This window comes from Malaclemys terrapin, chromosome 1 (assembly GCF_027887155.1).
Source record: "Malaclemys terrapin pileata isolate rMalTer1 chromosome 1, rMalTer1.hap1, whole genome shotgun sequence".
Lineage (NCBI taxonomy): Eukaryota > Metazoa > Chordata > Testudines > Emydidae > Malaclemys > Malaclemys terrapin.
The window spans coordinates 312,717,424-312,736,299 of NC_071505.1; the positions used below are offsets into that span (position 1 = coordinate 312,717,424).

The following is an 18,876-nucleotide window of genomic DNA, read 5'->3' on the forward strand; positions in this document are numbered from 1 at the left end:
ATGATTTTATTAAATACAGAAAGTAGGATTTAAGTGGTTCCAAGTAGTAACAGACAGAACAAAGTGAATTACCAAGTAAAATAAAATAAAACATGCAAGTCTATGTCTAATACAGTAAGAAACTGAATACAGATAAGATCTCACCCTCAGAGATGTTTCAATACTTTTCTTTCACAGACTGGATGCCTTCCTAGTCTGGGCACAATCCTTTCCCCTGGTACAGCGCTTGTTCCAGCTCAGATGGTAGCTAGGGGATTCCTCATGATGGCTCTCACTTTTCTCTGTTCCACCCACTTATATATCTTTCACATAAGGCAGGAATCCTTTGTCCCTCTGGGTTCCTACCCCCACCCCCAATGGAAAAGTACCAGGTTAAAGATGAATTCCAGTTCAGGTGACATGATCACATATCACTGTAAGACTTCATTACTCACTTGCCAGCACACACGTATACAGGAAGACTTACAGGTAAAATAGAGCCATCTGCAGTCAATTGTCCTGGTTAATGGGAGTTATCAAGATTCCAAACCACCATTAACGGCCCACACTTTGCATAATTACAATAGGCCCTTAGCGCTATGTTTCATATTTCTAGTTTCAGATACAAGATTGGTACATTTATACAAATAGGATGATCGCACTCAGTAGATTATAAGCTTTGTAATGATACCTTACAAGAGACCTTTTGCATGAAGCATATTCCAGTTACATTAGCATATTTTCATAAAATCATATAGAGTGCAACGTCACAATGAAGTAGGCAAATATGTCTCTTTGCATTTTATAGTTTGGGCAACTGAGGCTCAGATGTTAACTTGCCCAAGGTCAGAAAGCTACTCAGTACATTAGAACCCTTGTCTTGACCATTGTTAGACAAATGCTTATTCAACTAGACCACAGTGCTCTCCAGGCAAGTCACTTAACCTTTCCGAGGTTCCATTTCCTAATCTGTAAAATGGGGATAACACTTACATACCTCTTCGTGTGAATCTTAAATGCTGTATATTTTCAAACTTCATCTATTGTTAAGTTGCCCCATTTTACAGATTTGTAACAGACAAGGACGTTAAATGCAGTTATTTCTGGGACTGATTCTCTTTGGTTACATTTATAAGGCTTTCATACAGAGGTTCAGCAGAAGCATGAAGATATTTCATATGATGAATTTTTTGGAGAAAAGATGAAGACCTAGCCTTTAAAGCTAAAGGGAGGAAAGCACCCATTGACCCTCAGCCACCCGCCTGTTCCTGAGGGACTAAGAAAAAGAAACCAGTCTCAGAGCCAGCCTATACATCTTAAATATGGTATCAGAAGTGATTAGTATACTCAGAGTTGGGGCACCCCATCTTTCAGTAAAATCATAAGCAGCAAAAACCTACTGCAAATTGCCAAACTAGCAGTATCTGCCTGGGAGGATCAGTCTTTTTGGAGGGCGACTAGCGATTTCTTATCCCTAATGGCTTGTGGTTACCTAGAGCACATGAATCCTCAGCATTGTCTAATGCAGTGGTTCCCAAACTGGAATTCGTGAACCCCTGGGGGTTTGCAAAATGTTACAGGGGGTTATCAGGAAAAAATTCCCTAATGGCAGACAGAGTTGTGCCTAGGAACCCTGGGCAGCATGGGGCCAGCAGCCCAGAGCCCCTGGACTCCCAAGAGCTAAGCAGATCATTTTTTGCTGTTTTTAAAATTAAATAGGCAGCTAGTCTAATGTGTGTTGTTTGCCCGGACTGCTCAAGGCCTGAATGCTTGTGTAAGAGGAACTCTTTGAGTTGGCTTCTTAAATACCTTCCTGCTGTTTCACATCTGATGCTCCTTGATGAAACATAGGAGCCTTGTCTTATAACAGGCTTATTCAAAGAGGTACAAGCTCCGAAAGTGAGATCTCAGAAGAGTGTTGCCGTTTTCATAATGAAATACAAATACTCTAATGATAAATAATAATTAATAGTGTGTAATAAGCATGTCATAAAAACAAATTTTATATTTCCCAGATCACTGCTTTTATAATTTCTACTCGGGTAAAGGAGAAAATCCCTGGAAATACTCATGACATTTTAGTGAAAGGGGTTCACAGGTTGTTAAAGTTTGGGAACCACTGGTCTAATGGGATACAGAATTGCTTTAGAGAAATTATATCAAAGTATTGTTCTTAAATATTCTCAGATTCAACAGCACGAGAAAGAGAGATTGCAAAAAATTAAATTACTCTTAGAATAGCATGCTGCCAGTTGAAAGAACAAAGCGGATTTATTCCAGGGGTTTGCTGATTTTGATAACAGCCGGGTTCAAAACCACTCTGGATCTTGGAAACATAGCTGGTTTTTTTCATCTGTCAAAAGTAACATTAATAATGGTGTCACTAGGAAAAATTATACCTCTTTTGTATGCCCTGGATTTTACCATGCATGTATGGAAACATTTCAACCATCTGATGTATCTCAGATTTTCAGTAGGGAAACAGCTCTACCAGTTCTGAGTTAGTGTCTTTTGGGTTTGTGTTGACACTGCATGTTTATAAACATGTTACATTTGTGGCCATGTACCTGACCGGTCCATAGGTGTGTGTGTTCTACAGAAACAATCTGGGAAAGGCAGGATTGTAATTAGAGAACTCTACAGGTGTGGAAATGGATGGTATCACCCAGGACATTTCTAATGACCAGTTAGCTAGCAGGAACGGAAGAAAAAACTAGTACAGCCAGGCAAAAACCTACTGCAAATGGGCCCTCACAAAAACAACTATACCTGTGGGCTTAAATTTCTTAGAGACCGCTTTCCTGTTGGTAGTGACATATTCAGTGTGCTGAAGTGAACTTCAGGCCCTAGTGATCAATAGACCTTTATTATAAAATATTTGAAGACTGGTAAAGTGGCTTTACCAGAACATTGATATAATATTCCAGGAACTTTTCAGAACACCTGACAGTGTCCTAGCTTTTCATTTAATCAAGTCAGATGTTTTTGTTTTAATTCAAGACTTATTCCTCTATAGTGTTAAATTTACACTGTGTTCACCATGAACAAGCAGTCCAGCAGAATGAGTGTTCAGTGTGATCAGTGTTTGGAGTGAAAATTCAAATTAGCATAGATGCTTTTTTTGTTCAAATTAATGTTAATGACACCCGGTTGTGTTTCATGACTCATTCAGAACACTAAGTTACTGGAAAAAATCCTCCAGTTCAAGAGATATGCATGTCACTGAGTCAGATGTTGGCAGTAGTCACACCAACACATTCAAAAATGTCCACTCCTCAAGAGTTCAGAGGAGAAGAGCACTAGAGGGAGAGTTGGGGAGAAATTGGAAACTTGGAAGAATATCTAACATATTTGGGGGAGGGAGCGGGGAAGATAGAGGGCAAGAGAGAGAACAGTTATTATGCAATGTAGAAAAATGATATTGAATGGAAAATAAAGACTGGGAAAAGATATTTGTATGTTAGAGGGAAGGAGGAGAAGAGTGAAGAGTAAGGATATGTCTTCACTAGCAATGTTAAAGCACTGCCGCGGCAGTGCTTTAATATGGCTGTGTAGTCACGGCACCAGCACTGGGAGAGAGCTCTCCCAGCGCTATTAAAAAAACAAAAAAAACAAACAAACAAAAAAAAAAACCCACCACCCCCATGAGGGGAGTAGCTACTAGTGCTGGGAGCGTGGCTACCAGCGCTAGTGCACTGTCTGCACTGCCACTTTACAGCGCTGAAACTTGCAGTGCTCAGAGGAGTGTTTTTTCACACACCCCAGCGAGAAAGTTGCAGTGCTGTAAAGTGGCAGTGTAGACAAGGCCTAAATAAAAAGAACTAATGCAAGGGAAACATAGTAAATTTTAACAAGTTTTTACATAATAGAAAAGGTAAATGCACAATGATGCAGTAAGTAACCAGGTTTTAAAAATTACTTTAAAAGGAAAGGATATAATGTGCGATGAGGATAGAAATTTGTCTTGGGCCAGCCCTGGTTTACTATGCTGTCTGTCTCCCAATTTTGTCTTTTTTATGTTGAATAAAATTCTTCTTCCTCCCCTTCTTCCCCCAGCCTCCCCTTTTATGGTTGCATCTATGAATGTCCTGGTTTTTGATTTCGAAAATACAATCACCTTAAAGATAGTATGGTGCTGAAAAAGTGTCTTAAAATGTTTCCATCTTGATTTGTCATCCCAACCTTTTTTCCCCTTTCCCCACATGTCCATCACAGTGAGGACTTTCACTACAAGCCTGCTGTTAAAAGGTCACTAAGCTTTTATCTGGAGCAGACTTAAGGCCATAGTCACTCACTTTTTATTTTATGAAGACATCAATTCATTATGTTCTACTGTACCAAATTATTATACCATGGTAGGCCTCCTGTTCAAAGGTCATGATAAGGACCATTTATTAAAAGGCAGGTCTTGCAGTAGTACACTTACAATGTTTTTTCAACTGGACTTTAGGAAGAAAGCTATGTGACATTTGGATATATTTACTAAAAATTGTTTAAATTCTGCCTCAGGATAGTCACTAATTGGTTAAATAGTGTTAAAGAAACTTTTCGGACAAGGGCTCCTCATCTGTCCTGCTGTGTAGTAACTTCATTTTGAGGACCTTTATTCCCCTTCCATTCTGTGGCATCTTATTCTTTTGTGTGTATAATTGTAAACAGTAACCTCCGCTCAAATATTTTGAATGTTACTCTCAAATATATGTTCATATTATCTGCACTTTCAGTTGTCTATTGTGTGTGTGTGGTTTTGTGGAATGATCCCTGCCATTTTTAGTCTCCAAGATTGATGACCTGTTTTGAATTATCATAAAAAAAATTGTTTACCTGTAATTGTGTACTGTGAAGATTCAAATCCTAATAGTGCTTCTCCCCAGAATAGAGGATTCTTTCACCTTCTTGTCTCTTTCTTTTTTTAAAAAAGAGTGATTTTATAAATTTTATATATATATAAGGCTAAGATTTAGTCATGGATATTTTTAGTAAAAGTCATCGACAGATCTTGGGCACTAAACAAAAATTCACGGCCTGTGATTTGTCCATGACTTTTTTACTATAAATATCCATGGTAATTAAATCTCTGCTCATGGGGCTCCGCTGCCTTAGGGGACCCCCTGCTCCAAGGCCCCTGGGAACCACTCCTTCAGCGGCATCCAGGGTCGCCACTCCGGCTGCCCCCGGGACAGCTGCTGCTCAGGCGGTCCTTGGGGCCAGTTGCCCAGGGCTGTCTGAGCAGCGGCCATTGTGGCTGGCCACTGAGTGCCCAAGCAGCTGGCCCTGGGGTCAGATGCACCAGCTGCTGCAGACTTTCCGCTACGTTTGTGGAAGTCACAAACGTAGCGGAAAGTCATGGAATCCACGACTTTCACGAGCCTTAAGTATATGTGTGTGATTATATTATATTTTATGTATTATAATATTGGTATCAAGAGGAGCTGTGAGTGCACAGCGCCTTTGAAAATCAGGTTACTTATTTATGTGCCTATCTTTAGGCACCCAGGTTTGAACATTTTGATCTAAATCATAAGTATTTTAAAGTTGTAATTTGGGAAGCGGATTTTGGTGTTAAACTTTTAGGTGCAGGGAAGAATCTTCTTAACTTTATTTTTGTTTTTTAGAGTGCCAGTTTTTTAAAAAGTTTAACCAGCATGAAAACTTGCTGGCCCTTGTTATGTGATATCATTTCAGGGAATCCATTTGAATTCTTATGTGTATCTTTTATAGTACACCTCTACCCCGATATAACGCTGTCCTCAGGAGCCAAAAAATCTTACTGCGTTATAGGTGAAACCACCTTATATTGAACTTGCTTTGATCCGCCGGAATGCGCAGGCCCGCCCCCCCCGAGCGCTGCTTTACCGCGTTATATCCGAATTCGTGTTATATCGGGTCACGTTATATCGGAGTAGAGGTGTAGTTGTAACTGAATTCAGCTCAGATCTTTTTATATTAATTGTTTATAAAAATGTGTAGAATATCTGTTAAAGATTTATGATTACTAATGCAATTTTGGTTTGTTTTGCTTTGTTTATTTTGGTAATAATCTTTTTCTTACAGCTTGACAAAGATGACATGGTATACATGGAGGCATATGATAAATTGCTGGAATCCTGGCTTACCTTGGTACAAGATGACAAACATTTCCACAAAGGCTTCTTTACCCAACATGCTGTTCAGGTTTTTAATTCTTATATTCAGTGCCACCTAGCTGCTCCTGATGGTACAAGGAATTTGGTAAGTTCTTAATTTGAGGTTCTTGGGGTAATAATAAAGACTCTGTTAGTGTATAGAGCAAGGGTAAGCACCCTGGCGGGCCGGGCCAGTTTGTTTACCTGCCGCGTCTGCAGGTTTGACCAGTCGCGGCTCCCGCTGCCGCCAATTGCGGTTTGCCACTCCAGGCCAATGGGGGCTGCGGGCAGGGCCAGCGCAACCCATTAGGTGACCTATGCAGTCGCCTAGGGCGCTACAATTTGGGGGATGGCGACTGCAACGGTATTTTGGCGGTGGGACCTTCCGCCGCCTCTGTGGGGGGGGCGGCATTTTGGGGCGGGACCTTCCGCTGCCTAGGGTGGCAGAAAAGCTGGCGGCGCTCCTGGCTGCGGGAAGCAGTGCAGGCCGAGGGATGTGCTGGCTGCCGCTTCCCACCGTCCCTATTGGCCTGGAGTGGCGAACCATGGCCAGTGGGAGCTGCGATCGGCCCAACCTGTGGATGCGGCAGGTAAACAAACAGGTCTGGCCCGCCGGAGTGCTTACCTTGGTGGGCCGCGTGCCAAAGGTTGCCGATCCCTGGTATAAAGTAATTAAACATTTCTTAGATATACACTACTTAAGTAACTATTAAAGGAGGTAACAGAAATTTTTTTAGATGGTCTGCAGTAGTGATGAAAAAACATGTTTAGCAGTTACACTGTGCTGAGTTTGACACAAGAGAGGGTTCTTCAACAGCCTTTTTCTCTCCTCTTAAAGAGAAAATAAGGGGAGAGCAGTGTTGGAGAATGCTTTTAAAACCTTGGCTCTATTAAATATATAAAATAGCCCCATAATTGAAAAATTTGCTTGCCTCCTAGCCTTCCATCTTTGGGTCTAGTGACAAAACAAACTACCTTTTAGGGGGAATTATGATTTAAACCAAAAACACTTCAGTGGAATTATAAATCTGATAGTGTATTTGTTAATTCTCTCTGTACTTAACCGCCAAATTCTTATTCAGTTGTCCCCCTGTATTTTATATGTGTAAACTTATTAGATACACAGTAGGACTGTGGGCTCAGACTAGGAGAAACTGCATTTGTAGAGAGACGGTCCTTTTGGATAAAATGGTAAACCAGGGTCCATACAGCCTTTCTAGGGTAGCTGTCCAGGAGGAAATTTTAAACATTCCATGGCATTTTCACAGGAAAAAGAAAATAACTGTTATCCATCCCAACATTCTGTCTCTTAAAACAGGTTCTGATGTAGACTGTTGAATGTAAATCTTGAGTATATTAATGATTGCCCAATTTTTATTCAGTAATTTTATCAATGGTATCGAACTTAGTGGTATTTAAAGGGCTTTGAGATACCTCACTTCCGAAAAATACCATATAAACCTACTTCGGTTCTCTTGATACATAACAGGTGGTGGTAAGAGTGTCAGTATAGAGAAGAATATTTTACAAGAGACCTTGAATTCATAACAGACAGTCTTGACATAACTTGTATACACAGGTTAATTCATGTCCTTCTGTGAGATAAGTCCTTTATCCCATGAATAACCTTTTAAAAGCCACAGCTGGCATTTCAGAATGCTGCTTGTTCAATATCAAAGCAGTGGCTGGAACTTTCAAATAGGAAAGCACTCTTCAGTAAGCAGCTGCAACTTTGAAGTGGCCAAAAGAGAATTATTTGCCAGTTTAGATAAAGAAAAGAGGCATTTAAAAGCACTTTGGGAGGACTTAAGATTTGGATTCAGTTTCCCAGCTCCTTTCTAGAATGACAGCAAAAAGATATTTTTCTCTGACACACAATCTTCTCTCTTTCTTATCAACTACTGCAATTTCATACTTAACTTTCCAGTTAACACTGAAATCCATTTTTCCCAGAAAGGTAGTGTATTTGTTCTTGGAAATAAGTCATGATGTTACTCAAGGGGTCTTTGCAATATTGCCAACCCAAGTTTTCAAAAATAGAGATTTACTAAAAATCGTGAGATTTAAAAAAAAAAAAAAAAAATTTAAGGTGGTTCTTATTTCCCTTCTGATTTTTTGAGCTTTTAGTGTTCACTTTTTCAACCTTTACTCTGTAAACAATGAGGGCTGGAAACTTTTCTTTTCCTTAATGAAAGCTCTGATTTTTATGTAATAACAAGATTCCAGGAGCTAGGATTTTAAAACACCAAACATGGTAGGACTCACAGTAAAATCTCTAGAACTGGCAACGTTGTCTGTCATTACTTGTGTATGAAGTTGGCAAACAAAATATCCAGCTTCAGTGTTTTCATAGCTTAAAATATTAGTTCCTGGTCTCTTCTGTGTGTGTGTGTGTGATTCAAATAGCAAACGTAGTAATTCAGTCTTGATTAGTGTCTAAACTAGTGTATCTGCAAGCCAGTAGTGATGTGTTTGAATTTTAGAATCTTTTTGCTCAGTTTGTCTATTGCAAATTTTATTGGTATGTTGGTGACATATTTCAAGCTTAAAGCTAGTCCTTGAGAACAAACTGTATATTTTGCCTCTGTCCTTGATTGGCTGAGCCTGTTCTGTGTGATCAGTAGGGTCAGCCAAATGCACCTAAAGCCATTTTCACTTGGCCTATCATAGGTTGCATTTTGTTTGAGCTCCTGATTCAGATACAAAAGTTTGGGAGACAGGGTGGGATTTTTTTCCTCCTATTTTTTTTTCTCCTTCTGTTTCTCCTATCATGTTTTGTCTGTCACTAGCATCCAGTGGCCAGTCTGTAATTCCTCCATTTATTAGAAATAGTCTCATTTAATATCTGGATTTATATTATTGCATTCCTGTTTTATAAGAGATTTGAGTTCAGAGTTTGGTGATTGTTTCAGAGGTAAGACGTAGTCCCACTCCTGATTCTAGAAAACCATGGGCATTAAGTTACCAACTCCTTTCTTAATTCTTCTACATATATTTTATTAAACTTAAACTTACATTTCTGACTTTCCATCTGGAACACCAAAAAATTGAATAGGATGTAGAAAACTGCAAAGAAGAAAAAAAAATCATAGTGTGATATTCTTAACACCGTAGATATCTTGTATAATATACATTGATTGATGACTTTTAACTTATTTAAAATCACATCAGACTGCCAATGGTGTAGCCTCTCGGGAGGAAGAAGAAATAAGCGAACTGCAAGAAGATGATCGAGACCAGTTCTCTGACCAGCTGGCCAGTGTAGGCATGCTAGGAAGAATTGCTGCAGAACACTGTATACCTCTTCTTACAAGGTACAAGATATAATTATAAAAGTGTACTGTACTTTAGTCAGATGATTAAAACAAAAGAATCTCATGTTAAGCAGAATTTAATTCTTTAATATAATAATTTATGTAATGACTACATAAAGTTATTTGCTCATTGTTTTTCTTCAGTTTATTAGAAGACAGAGTGACAAGGCTCCATGGTCAGTTACAAAGACATCAGCAGCAGTTACTTGCCTCACCAGGATCAGGGTCAATTGACAATAAAGTGCTTGATGATCTGTATGAGGATATTCATTGGCTTATTTTAGTCACAGGTTAGTGGAAAGTATTAAACACATAAAATATTGGTATACTGCATCTGAAACTGGAGCTCCTCAGCCAAAACTGCAATGCGTCTATAAGCCCATATGTCTCATCCTTGTAATTGATTGGTATGCGCTCATTATCTTTCATTTCATATAGACAATTCACAAACTAGAGGCAAACGTATCATTTGCCCTTCAACAATACTGGGTTACTTTGTCATTCTTTTTCTTATTTCCTTATGTTAATTTTGATAGAAATAATTTGTTTCTTATAAAGATGCTTAGAAAAATGTTAACAGAAGACATCTTACTTTTTGTGCTTGTACTGATTTTGTCATACACTTTGACCTGTTTGTTCTTAAGTATAGTCAGTCACCATATTCAGGTAGCTTGCTAACAATGAAAGTTCATAAATAGAGAATATCTGACGTATGTAATGGCATAAAGAACTTACTGGCATGAGTTTATGATGGCCATGTTACTAAGGAGTGACTTGACTGAGTTATGCAGATCATCCCAAATAGAGTGTCAATAAAATATTGACGCAACCACACAGCACCATACAAATTTTGCTACATTTTAGGGCAATTTATTTTTGAAACATTTTTAAGTTTCAAACTTTTTATTGGTACTATCTTTTATATTGATTCATAAAACCAAATTGCCTTAGTTACTATGCCCATGCCACAGTGGCAGAAATATTGGAATAAACATGTACATCTTTTAAGATGTTTAATAAAACAGGGCTTTATGATTTTTGAATGTCTGATGTCTTAGTGATTACCAGATCTTGATGCAAATATGGTATACAGTTTACTAGCCATACCATTATCTCCTATGGGATAAAGTTTTATTTCTAGTTCTGGTGAGTTATGATACATCGGATATTACAGTTGTTACTAGACCAGAAATGAATATTGCCTGTCCTGGACATCAGACTATTGTACTTTTAAATAAATACTTCTACCTGAGCTAGACTTGCTATGGAAAGAAGGAAACCTTTTTTTGTGGTAAGTTTGTTTGGCATTCTTTTGAAAGCTGCTAAGAGGCTTGATTGTTAGCAATCTCAATTTAGATTGATGAGTCAGAACTGTAAAATGAAGACATTTTATCACATGGCTGCAGAAAGAAAGCTAGTAGAAATGTCGTGTAAAAATGTATTATTCTACAGAGGCATCAGTTCTGGTATCTGCAGGTGAAGCAAGTATGTGTTCTGTATTTTGTTTATTCAGGGATTACTTTTCATCTTTAGCTTCCTGTTACAATTTTAGGATCTCTTCTCTCATCTATACACACAGAACTGAAATACATAATTGATGAAGAGATATATTTAGTATTGTTAGTCAGGATTGATTCCAGTGCCATTTAACATCTGTTGTAAAGCCAATAGACTTAAAAAGCAAAGTCCTAAAGTGCAAAAACTTAATCTAGGGCAAAAAACGTGTGGTCACTTTCTCTCTCTCTTAACTTTAGGCTACCTCTTAGCTAATGATACTCAGGGAGAGACTCCATTAATACCTCCAGAAGTAATGGAATATTCCATTAAGCATTCAACTGAGGTTGACATCAATACAACACTTCAGATCCTGGGATCTCCAGGAGAAAAGGCCTCTTCCATCCCAGGGTACAACAGAACTGATTCTGTAATTAGGTAAGAATACAACACAGTCTATAGCAACTTCCATGCATAGTATCTCAAACAAATTTATATAGGTAGATAGAAGATAAAACTTGAATATTGATGGTCTCATGCATGTGGGAAAAAGGGAAACAATGCATGAATGTTGAATATGGGAAAGGAAAAGAGATCTTTTAAGTAGATGTTCTGTCAGATTGGTTATAGTACAGGGATAATAAGGTAATGCTATAAAGGTAGGAAAGAAAAAGTAGGAAGGATTAAATCAATTGTAGGTTAAAGTAACAGTCTTAAGATGAAATTTTAAGCTAAAGGTGACTTAGTGGCATGGGAAAAGGTAGGATTGGAAAGTATTGAAGATGGGGCAAGACAAATAAAAGTGATTACTCCTCTAACTCCGAAATGTGAGAGACTAAGAAGAGTCCCAAGAGTAGAGAGCTAGAGTAAGCAGACAGGTCAGTAGGGAGTCATCAGGGGAAGGTGGAGCAAGTTCCTGGAGAGAAATGCAGAATTTGATTTGCAGAATTTGATTTGCAGTAGAGACAGAGAAACATCTTTGTAGAAACAAATGTCTTTTGCCAGTAAATATCAAGAATCAAAATAAATGGTGTTTCTTTTTTGAACATATGAGACTAAATGTTTGAAACATCATTGAATTAAAATCTCTAGATAAGATTATATAGATGAATTGCATACTGCCTTCTACAGTGTGCATAAACAAAATGACCATTTGCCAAGCGTTCCAAAGTATTAAATGGGTCTGTCTGCTTCTGTCATGAACTGTTGGTCCCAGGGATTGCTCCAGAAGCATCTCTGTTGGCCTTCAGTGGGGAAAGAATGCTGTCGCTCAGACACTCAGTTACTGGCCTATTTTAAGGACCAGTGTGAGGGGTTCAGAAGGGACTTCCATCCTTTTTGGGAAGAAGAGTGATGTGTATGGTGCTCAGTGTTGGACAACAAAGAAGAAACATGAGCAAATGATCCGTTGTACAGAAATGCAGATGTTAAGATGGATGAGTGGAGTCAGAAGAAAGACCACACGAGGAATGTGTATGTTAAAGATATGCTCAAAGTAAGACCCATAAACAAAAAAATGAGGGAGTGCAGACTCCGATGGTTTGGTCATGTAAAGTACAGTCCTGATAGGTATGAGGATAAGAGAATCCCAACAGATCAAGACTGAAGGAAAAAAGACGGAGGCCGGCCCAAGAAGAAGTAGTGAAATTTCATAAAGGAAGACATATTAACATGTGTTGTGATAGAGGATATGGCATTGAACAGAGCACTTTGGAGGGAGAGGACTCAGCACTGACCCCGTTTGATGGGATTAATGCAGAAAGAAGGAAGAAGAAAGAAAAATGATGGCTCAGAGCAGAGTCTCAGAGTTTGAGGGTTCAAATTAAGGGGATCATGTGGCACACTAATGGATGTGGAAATTACTTCACCCAGGGTTAAAATTACTTTTCTGTGTCTGTCTCATGCCAGCCTTAATCTACTCTAGGAGGCTAGAGATGGCTTTTCATTCCCATTCATTTGGTCCCTGGATTGACAGGTCTAGAAATGATGTAGAAGCATTATACTTTGTCCTTGAAAGGTAAAGGAGTACCTTTATGTTGCTCTTTGATGACCCCTCCCTCTAGCTGGCAAAAAAAAGAAGCAATACTGTCCAATTGTGTGTGTCCAGTGGAGTAGGGAATAAAATCTGTTCTAAATTAAGAGAGTCGCTAGGGTCTATCAGGGATATGGTTGAGGGCGAGGAAGTATATACACTTTACAGTAACACAAATAGTGAGATAATTTACAGTTTCAGTATTTGATTTAGTTTGCACATGCTCCAAAAGGCACTCCTGAGACTGTCCAAAGTTTATAGGTAATAATGCAAGAGAGTGGGGAAATACCGATGTCTCAATAAAAGCTTTTTAAGTCCTCTAGGCAGTGTTCCAATTGGAATATTTCCCATTTCCCCTGATGTCAGAGCACTGGAGAGAATTCTTCCAGCTGCAGTGATTTCAGAGTCCAATTTCAAATGCATTCTCTTGAACTTGACTAGGATATTCTAGCATCTCTGTCCCATCCCACCATCCATGTGTAAAGAGAGAATATCCTGAGGGTGCTTACACTCCATCAGTAGAGAGAGGAAATACTTGCTGATGTATTGCTTCTTCCACCCCATTCCAAGAAGAATGGAAATCTTTGGCCAGGCCACCCTGCTTGGGTAATTGACCCTGCTAAAACCCCAAAAGATAAAAATCCACCAAAACCCAAAGTCAAGTATCTTAATTATACTTCATATCTGCAGGTTATTATCTGCTATTCTAAGAGTTTCAGAAGTAGAATCTCGAGCAATAAGGGCGGATCTAACACACCTTCTGAGTCCACAAATGGGAAAAGATATTGTATGGTTTCTTAAGCGTTGGGCAAAGACCTATCTCCTAGTGGATGAAAAACTGTATGATCAGGTAAGACTTTAACTGCAATTTTGATTGCATTAATGGACTGTAGAGAATATAACACTAACTCCACTTTATGAAAGTGGATGTTAGAGTTTTTAAACCTCCAGTTGCCGACATGTATAACATTAGCTGTGGTTTGTTTTCAAATCTAGTGTATATAGTCAGAGCCTGAAAAATGAGTTTGTTCTATTTCATTATTTTGCTAAGCGGAAATAGCAACACTCATAACTTACAAATACCTTTTTTGATTTTTAAATGCCATTTTGTAGGCTTTGATATAGCAGATATACATCCTCGGTGCTGTCACTTGGTGGAATATCTTCTCCGAATAAGTTATCTGAGCCAATACTGTCTTCAAATATCTTCTTGAGATTAATCTCCACTGTCATAGTCATGGTACATGGCCTAATGATAATGGCTAGGCAGGTGGCCTGGTAGAGATTAATTAATATTTCTTCTTTAAAGTTGGATATTTTTAAAAAGCAGAGATGGGGAGGGACCCCCAGAACCTAAGAAGAGTCCAAATTGTGTGAACTTGTGTTCCTCTTAATCATTTTTTCGCCCTCCCCACTCCATTATGTTCCATGCCCATGTCCACGTTGTTAGTATTTCAGAATGCATTGTAGTTGTAGCTGTGTTGGTTCCAGGATATTAGAAAGACAAGGTGAGTGAGGTAATATCTTTTATTGGACCAACTTTTGTTGGTGAGAAAGACAAGCTTTCGAGCTTACACAGAGCTCTTTTTCAGGTCTCTCTTACCAGGAGAAGTTGGTTCAATAAAAGATATTACCTCATCCATTATTTCATTGGCAGTCCTTGTGGCATGGACAGTCTTATATGTTGTTTGAACAGGACAAACACAATGGAGCTCTAATGCTGATTGGAGCCTGCCGACACAATTGAACTACAGATCAATAGTAGAAGACTCGCTGGCCTGCATTGACTAAGGAGGACATAGTGACTGCATTTTTATAGTTTCTATTGCTGAAATAATCCGGGATATTAAAATACTCAGAGGATCATCCTTAGTGTAATTTGGGATACTGAAGGCTCCTTCTTAGTCTTTAATAGTTTGTATTTTTTAATTATTTTTGTAAAGAAAGACTGATTCTTCCCTGATTGATGAAGTGCATACGTGCTTTGTGCTGGAGCTGGAAGGTTTTCGGAGCAATGTCCATTGACCTGTACATGCGCAGTGCGCTTCCTCATGCTCCTAGCACAAGTTATGATAGGCTGTTTTGGTTGACACCTCTTCAGTTCCCTCTTACTGCCGCATGGCTGGAGTCGGAATCCCTGGTCCTCTGCGATCTTCGTCTTTATACTAACATAGCCTTTACTCTTCCTGTATATAGGATAGGTTCCTGGGTCAGTGGTTTTGTTCAGTGATGTGTGGTTGCTGGTGAGTATTTGCTTTAGGTTGGGGGGTTGTCTGTAAGTGAGGACAGCAACCACACATCACTGAACAAAACCACTGACCCAGGAACCTATCCTTGTAACAAAGCCTGATGCCAACTCTGTCCACATATCTATTCAAGTGACATCATCATAGGACCTAATCACATCAGCCATACCATCAGGCGCTCGTTCACCTGCACATCTACCAATGTGATATATGCCATCATGTGCCAGCAATGCCCCTCTGCCATGTACATTGGCCAAACCGGACAGTCTCTACGCAAAAGAATTAATGGACACAAATCTGACATCAGGAATCATAATACTCAAAAACCAGTGGGAGAACACTTTAACCTGTCTGGTCATTCAGTGACAGACCTGCAGGTGGCTATATTACAACAGAAAAACTTCAAAAACGGACTCCAATGAGAGACTGCTGAGCTGGAATTGATATGCAAACTTGACACAATCAACAAAGGATTGAATAAGGACTGGGAATGGCTGAGCCATTACAAACATTGAATCTATCTCCCCTTGTAAGTATTCTCACACTTCTTATCAAACTGTCTGTACTGGGCTATCTTGATTATCACTTCAAAAGTTTTTTTTTCTCTTACTTAATTGGCCTCTCAGAGTTGGTAAGACAACTCCCACCTGTTTATGCTCTCTGTATGTGTGCATATATATCTCCTCAATATTTATTCCACTCTGTATGCATCCGAAGAAGTGGGCTGTAGTCCACGAAAGCTTATGCTCTAATAAATTTGTTAGTCTCTAAGGTGCCACAAGTACTCCTGTTCTTTTCACCACTTGGTGTTACTGCCATCACCACCATCTTGGTGAGATTTCCATTCCCATCATCCTCAATTACCTACTCAAGATCAAGATGCTGAGCCTCACCATCAACTCTCTCCGAGTCCATCTGGCAGCTCTTAGTGCCTTCCTCCTTCCAGTGGATGGCGCCTCAGTATTTATCCATCCTACCACCATCCGTTTGATCCATGGGATCTTAATCTAGTCCTATCTGCTCTCACAAAGCCCTCTTTCAGACTGTTGGAAACATGCTCCCTCTCTCATCTCTCTATGAAGGTAATCTTCTTGGTTACCATTACTTCGCTTGACGAGTCAGCATACTGGCAACCACGATGACTGAGATTCCCCCCCTCCCTCCCCCCACACACACTGTGTTTCAGGGCATATCTACACTACAGTGCTGCATCGGCGCAGCTGCAGTGTATCTGGTGAAGATACGCTATGCTGACAGGAGAGTGCTCTCCCATTGGCATAAATACTCCACCTCAGTGAGAAGTGTAAGCTGCATCAGCGGGAGAGCATCTCCCGCTGACATAGCGCTGGTGTGGACAGCGCAAAACTTGCGTTGCTTGGGGCAGGGGGCTTTTTCCCACCCCTGAGTGACGTAAGTTAGATGACTTAACCAGTAAAATAGAACTGCCCTCAGAAGGACACAGTCTCCATGCGACTGCACCCTAACTTCCTCACGAAGGTGGCGTTGGAGTTCCACTTCAATCAGTTCATTCACCTCCCTGTCTTCTGTCCGAAGCCATATGGCTCCAATGCAGACGCTACCCTTCACTCCCTCACTATCCGCCATGCCTTAGCCTTTTATCTCCAGAGGACCCGCGCCTTTCGGGCATCACCGAAGCTGTTTGTACCAATTGCAGACCAGTCCAAGGGCCAAGCTGTCTCCTCCCCATGACTCTTGAAATGGGTCTCCGGGTGCATCTAGACGTGCTACATACACTCCAACGTATAGCCACTGGATACAATTACAGCACACTCTATGCAAACACGCGTTACCACTTTGGCATACCTAGCAGCCGTTTCCTGTCAGGACATCTGTCAAGCAGCGACATGGCGATTCGTTCACTTTTGTACCTCCTGCTATGCCAGTTGTCCCCAAACTGTGGGGCTCTCCCCCCTAGGGGGCTCAAAAGAACATTCACAGCAGGGCTTGGGCCAGCCCCCATGGGGGGGCCGGGAGGGAGCACCACCCCATCCTGTTCCAGCCCCAGCTCTGCCCCAGTCCCAGCCGCAGTCCTGCATCCCATCCCATCCCCAGCCTCAGTCCAGGGCTCTGCTCCCAGCCACAACCTTGGCTCCCTTACCCTTTTCTGCGTCCCATAGCCCCACTCCCAGCCCCGCCTCCCATGGTGGAAGGCATGTACAGGAGTAAGGAGGGGCGTGACCCTGAAAAGTTTCGGGACCACTGCGCTAGGCCATCACTGAAGGAGCGGCTGCGAACATGCTGTTCTATAGACTGCATTTCCATCTCCATGCTGATTACTACTTGCTACTCACCCACAATTGGAATACATATAGGGACCATCACTGGACGTTCTTTGAGATATGTGGTCCCTATTCCAATACCTGCTCTCCATCCCCTTTGCTGTGGGCTGGCATACTCGGTGGTAAGAGGGTCATTGAAGAGGCGTTGCTGGGAGAACAAGGAGACACGATGCACATGCGGATCAATGGACACTGCTATGAAAACCTTCTAGCTCCAGAACCTGGCACGCATGCGCACCCATGATTGGAATACAGATAGGGACCACGCATCTGGGAGAACCTGTAGTTATAGGTAAGTAACCTCCTCTTCTTATTAGTTGGGAACCATTAGAACATGTTGATTTGCAACTAAATATAGCCTTTACTTAAAAAAAAAAAAAAAAAAAAAAAAAAAAAAAAATTGTGAACCAGGAGGATATAATATATCTATACACATTTATTTAAGCAATTGTATAGCTTAACTTACATTTATTCAGAATCTTAATTTTTACATTGTTTTTTATTATAAGAATGGTGAATGATGTATTTCTTTTTGACTAGATGGTTAATTTGTTTCTTGTGATTTCTGTCAAGCTGTACTTGGATGAAGAACAAAAACAGCATTTTAATTTTTTAAAATTAAAAAAAATAACCTTAAATGTGCTAAGTACATAAGAAAAGTTATCAGAACATGTTTTGCATTTAAAACTGATTTATTAAACAAAGGAAATATTATCTGTAGTTTAGTTAATTGAATTGACTGCTTCTGGTCACCACATCCTTTGAGATTTTAGTAATTGTAAACCTCATCCTATCACACCTAGTTTTTATTCATAGGTTAGAAGAAGAAAACAAGCTTTCCTGTTTTTTCAGTCACTTTCTTAACTTTCTGAACTAGTCATTGGACTGAACTAGTTGAATAAACTGAAATGAAGAAAGTATTCTCTCTGTATCCACAGAAGAGCTGGTTTAGCACTTCATCAGACTCTGATTCCAGGTGCTTAGCCAGTAACTTCCATCAGTTCAGTGGCTTCACTTTCTTTAAGCCTTGGCAGCAAATATATATTGCTTAATGTTATTTTTGTGTACAAGCTTAGCCCTTAACATAGTGTGTCAAATTCAAATTTAATTTGAATACATCTATATTTAATTTAAATTACAAATACTGATTTTCTTCTTTTAAAAAAAAATTGTATCCATCTTAATTTGTGTGTAATAATATTGGTCTCTGAAGGTGATGAGAAAATTCTTTTACTGAAAACTAGTGCTGAAACGTGAAAATAGATGGGAATTTGAAATTGAACATGCTCACAAGACCGAGGGGTCCAGAGCCCCCTTGCAAAATTCCTGAGATTCAATTTTCAGAAACTTAATTCTTGCAGAGAACAGGAAATTTGAATACTTGAA

At 39.8% G+C, this 18,876-nt stretch overlaps 1 protein-coding gene across 2 annotated transcripts in view; it reads left to right on the plus strand.

Moving 5' to 3' along the window:
- The window catches only part of XPO4 (exportin 4), a 169,844-nt gene that overhangs the window by 109,027 nt on the left and 41,941 nt on the right, over positions 1-18,876 (plus strand). For both annotated transcript variants that reach the window (XM_054015468.1, XM_054015469.1), the window contains 5 exons: positions 6,034-6,210; positions 9,276-9,418; positions 9,563-9,708; positions 11,173-11,350; positions 13,635-13,794. In XM_054015468.1, the coding sequence (XP_053871443.1) occupies positions 6,034-6,210; positions 9,276-9,418; positions 9,563-9,708; positions 11,173-11,350; positions 13,635-13,794 (804 nt within the window). The remainder of the gene's footprint in view (positions 1-6,033; positions 6,211-9,275; positions 9,419-9,562; positions 9,709-11,172; positions 11,351-13,634; positions 13,795-18,876) is intronic.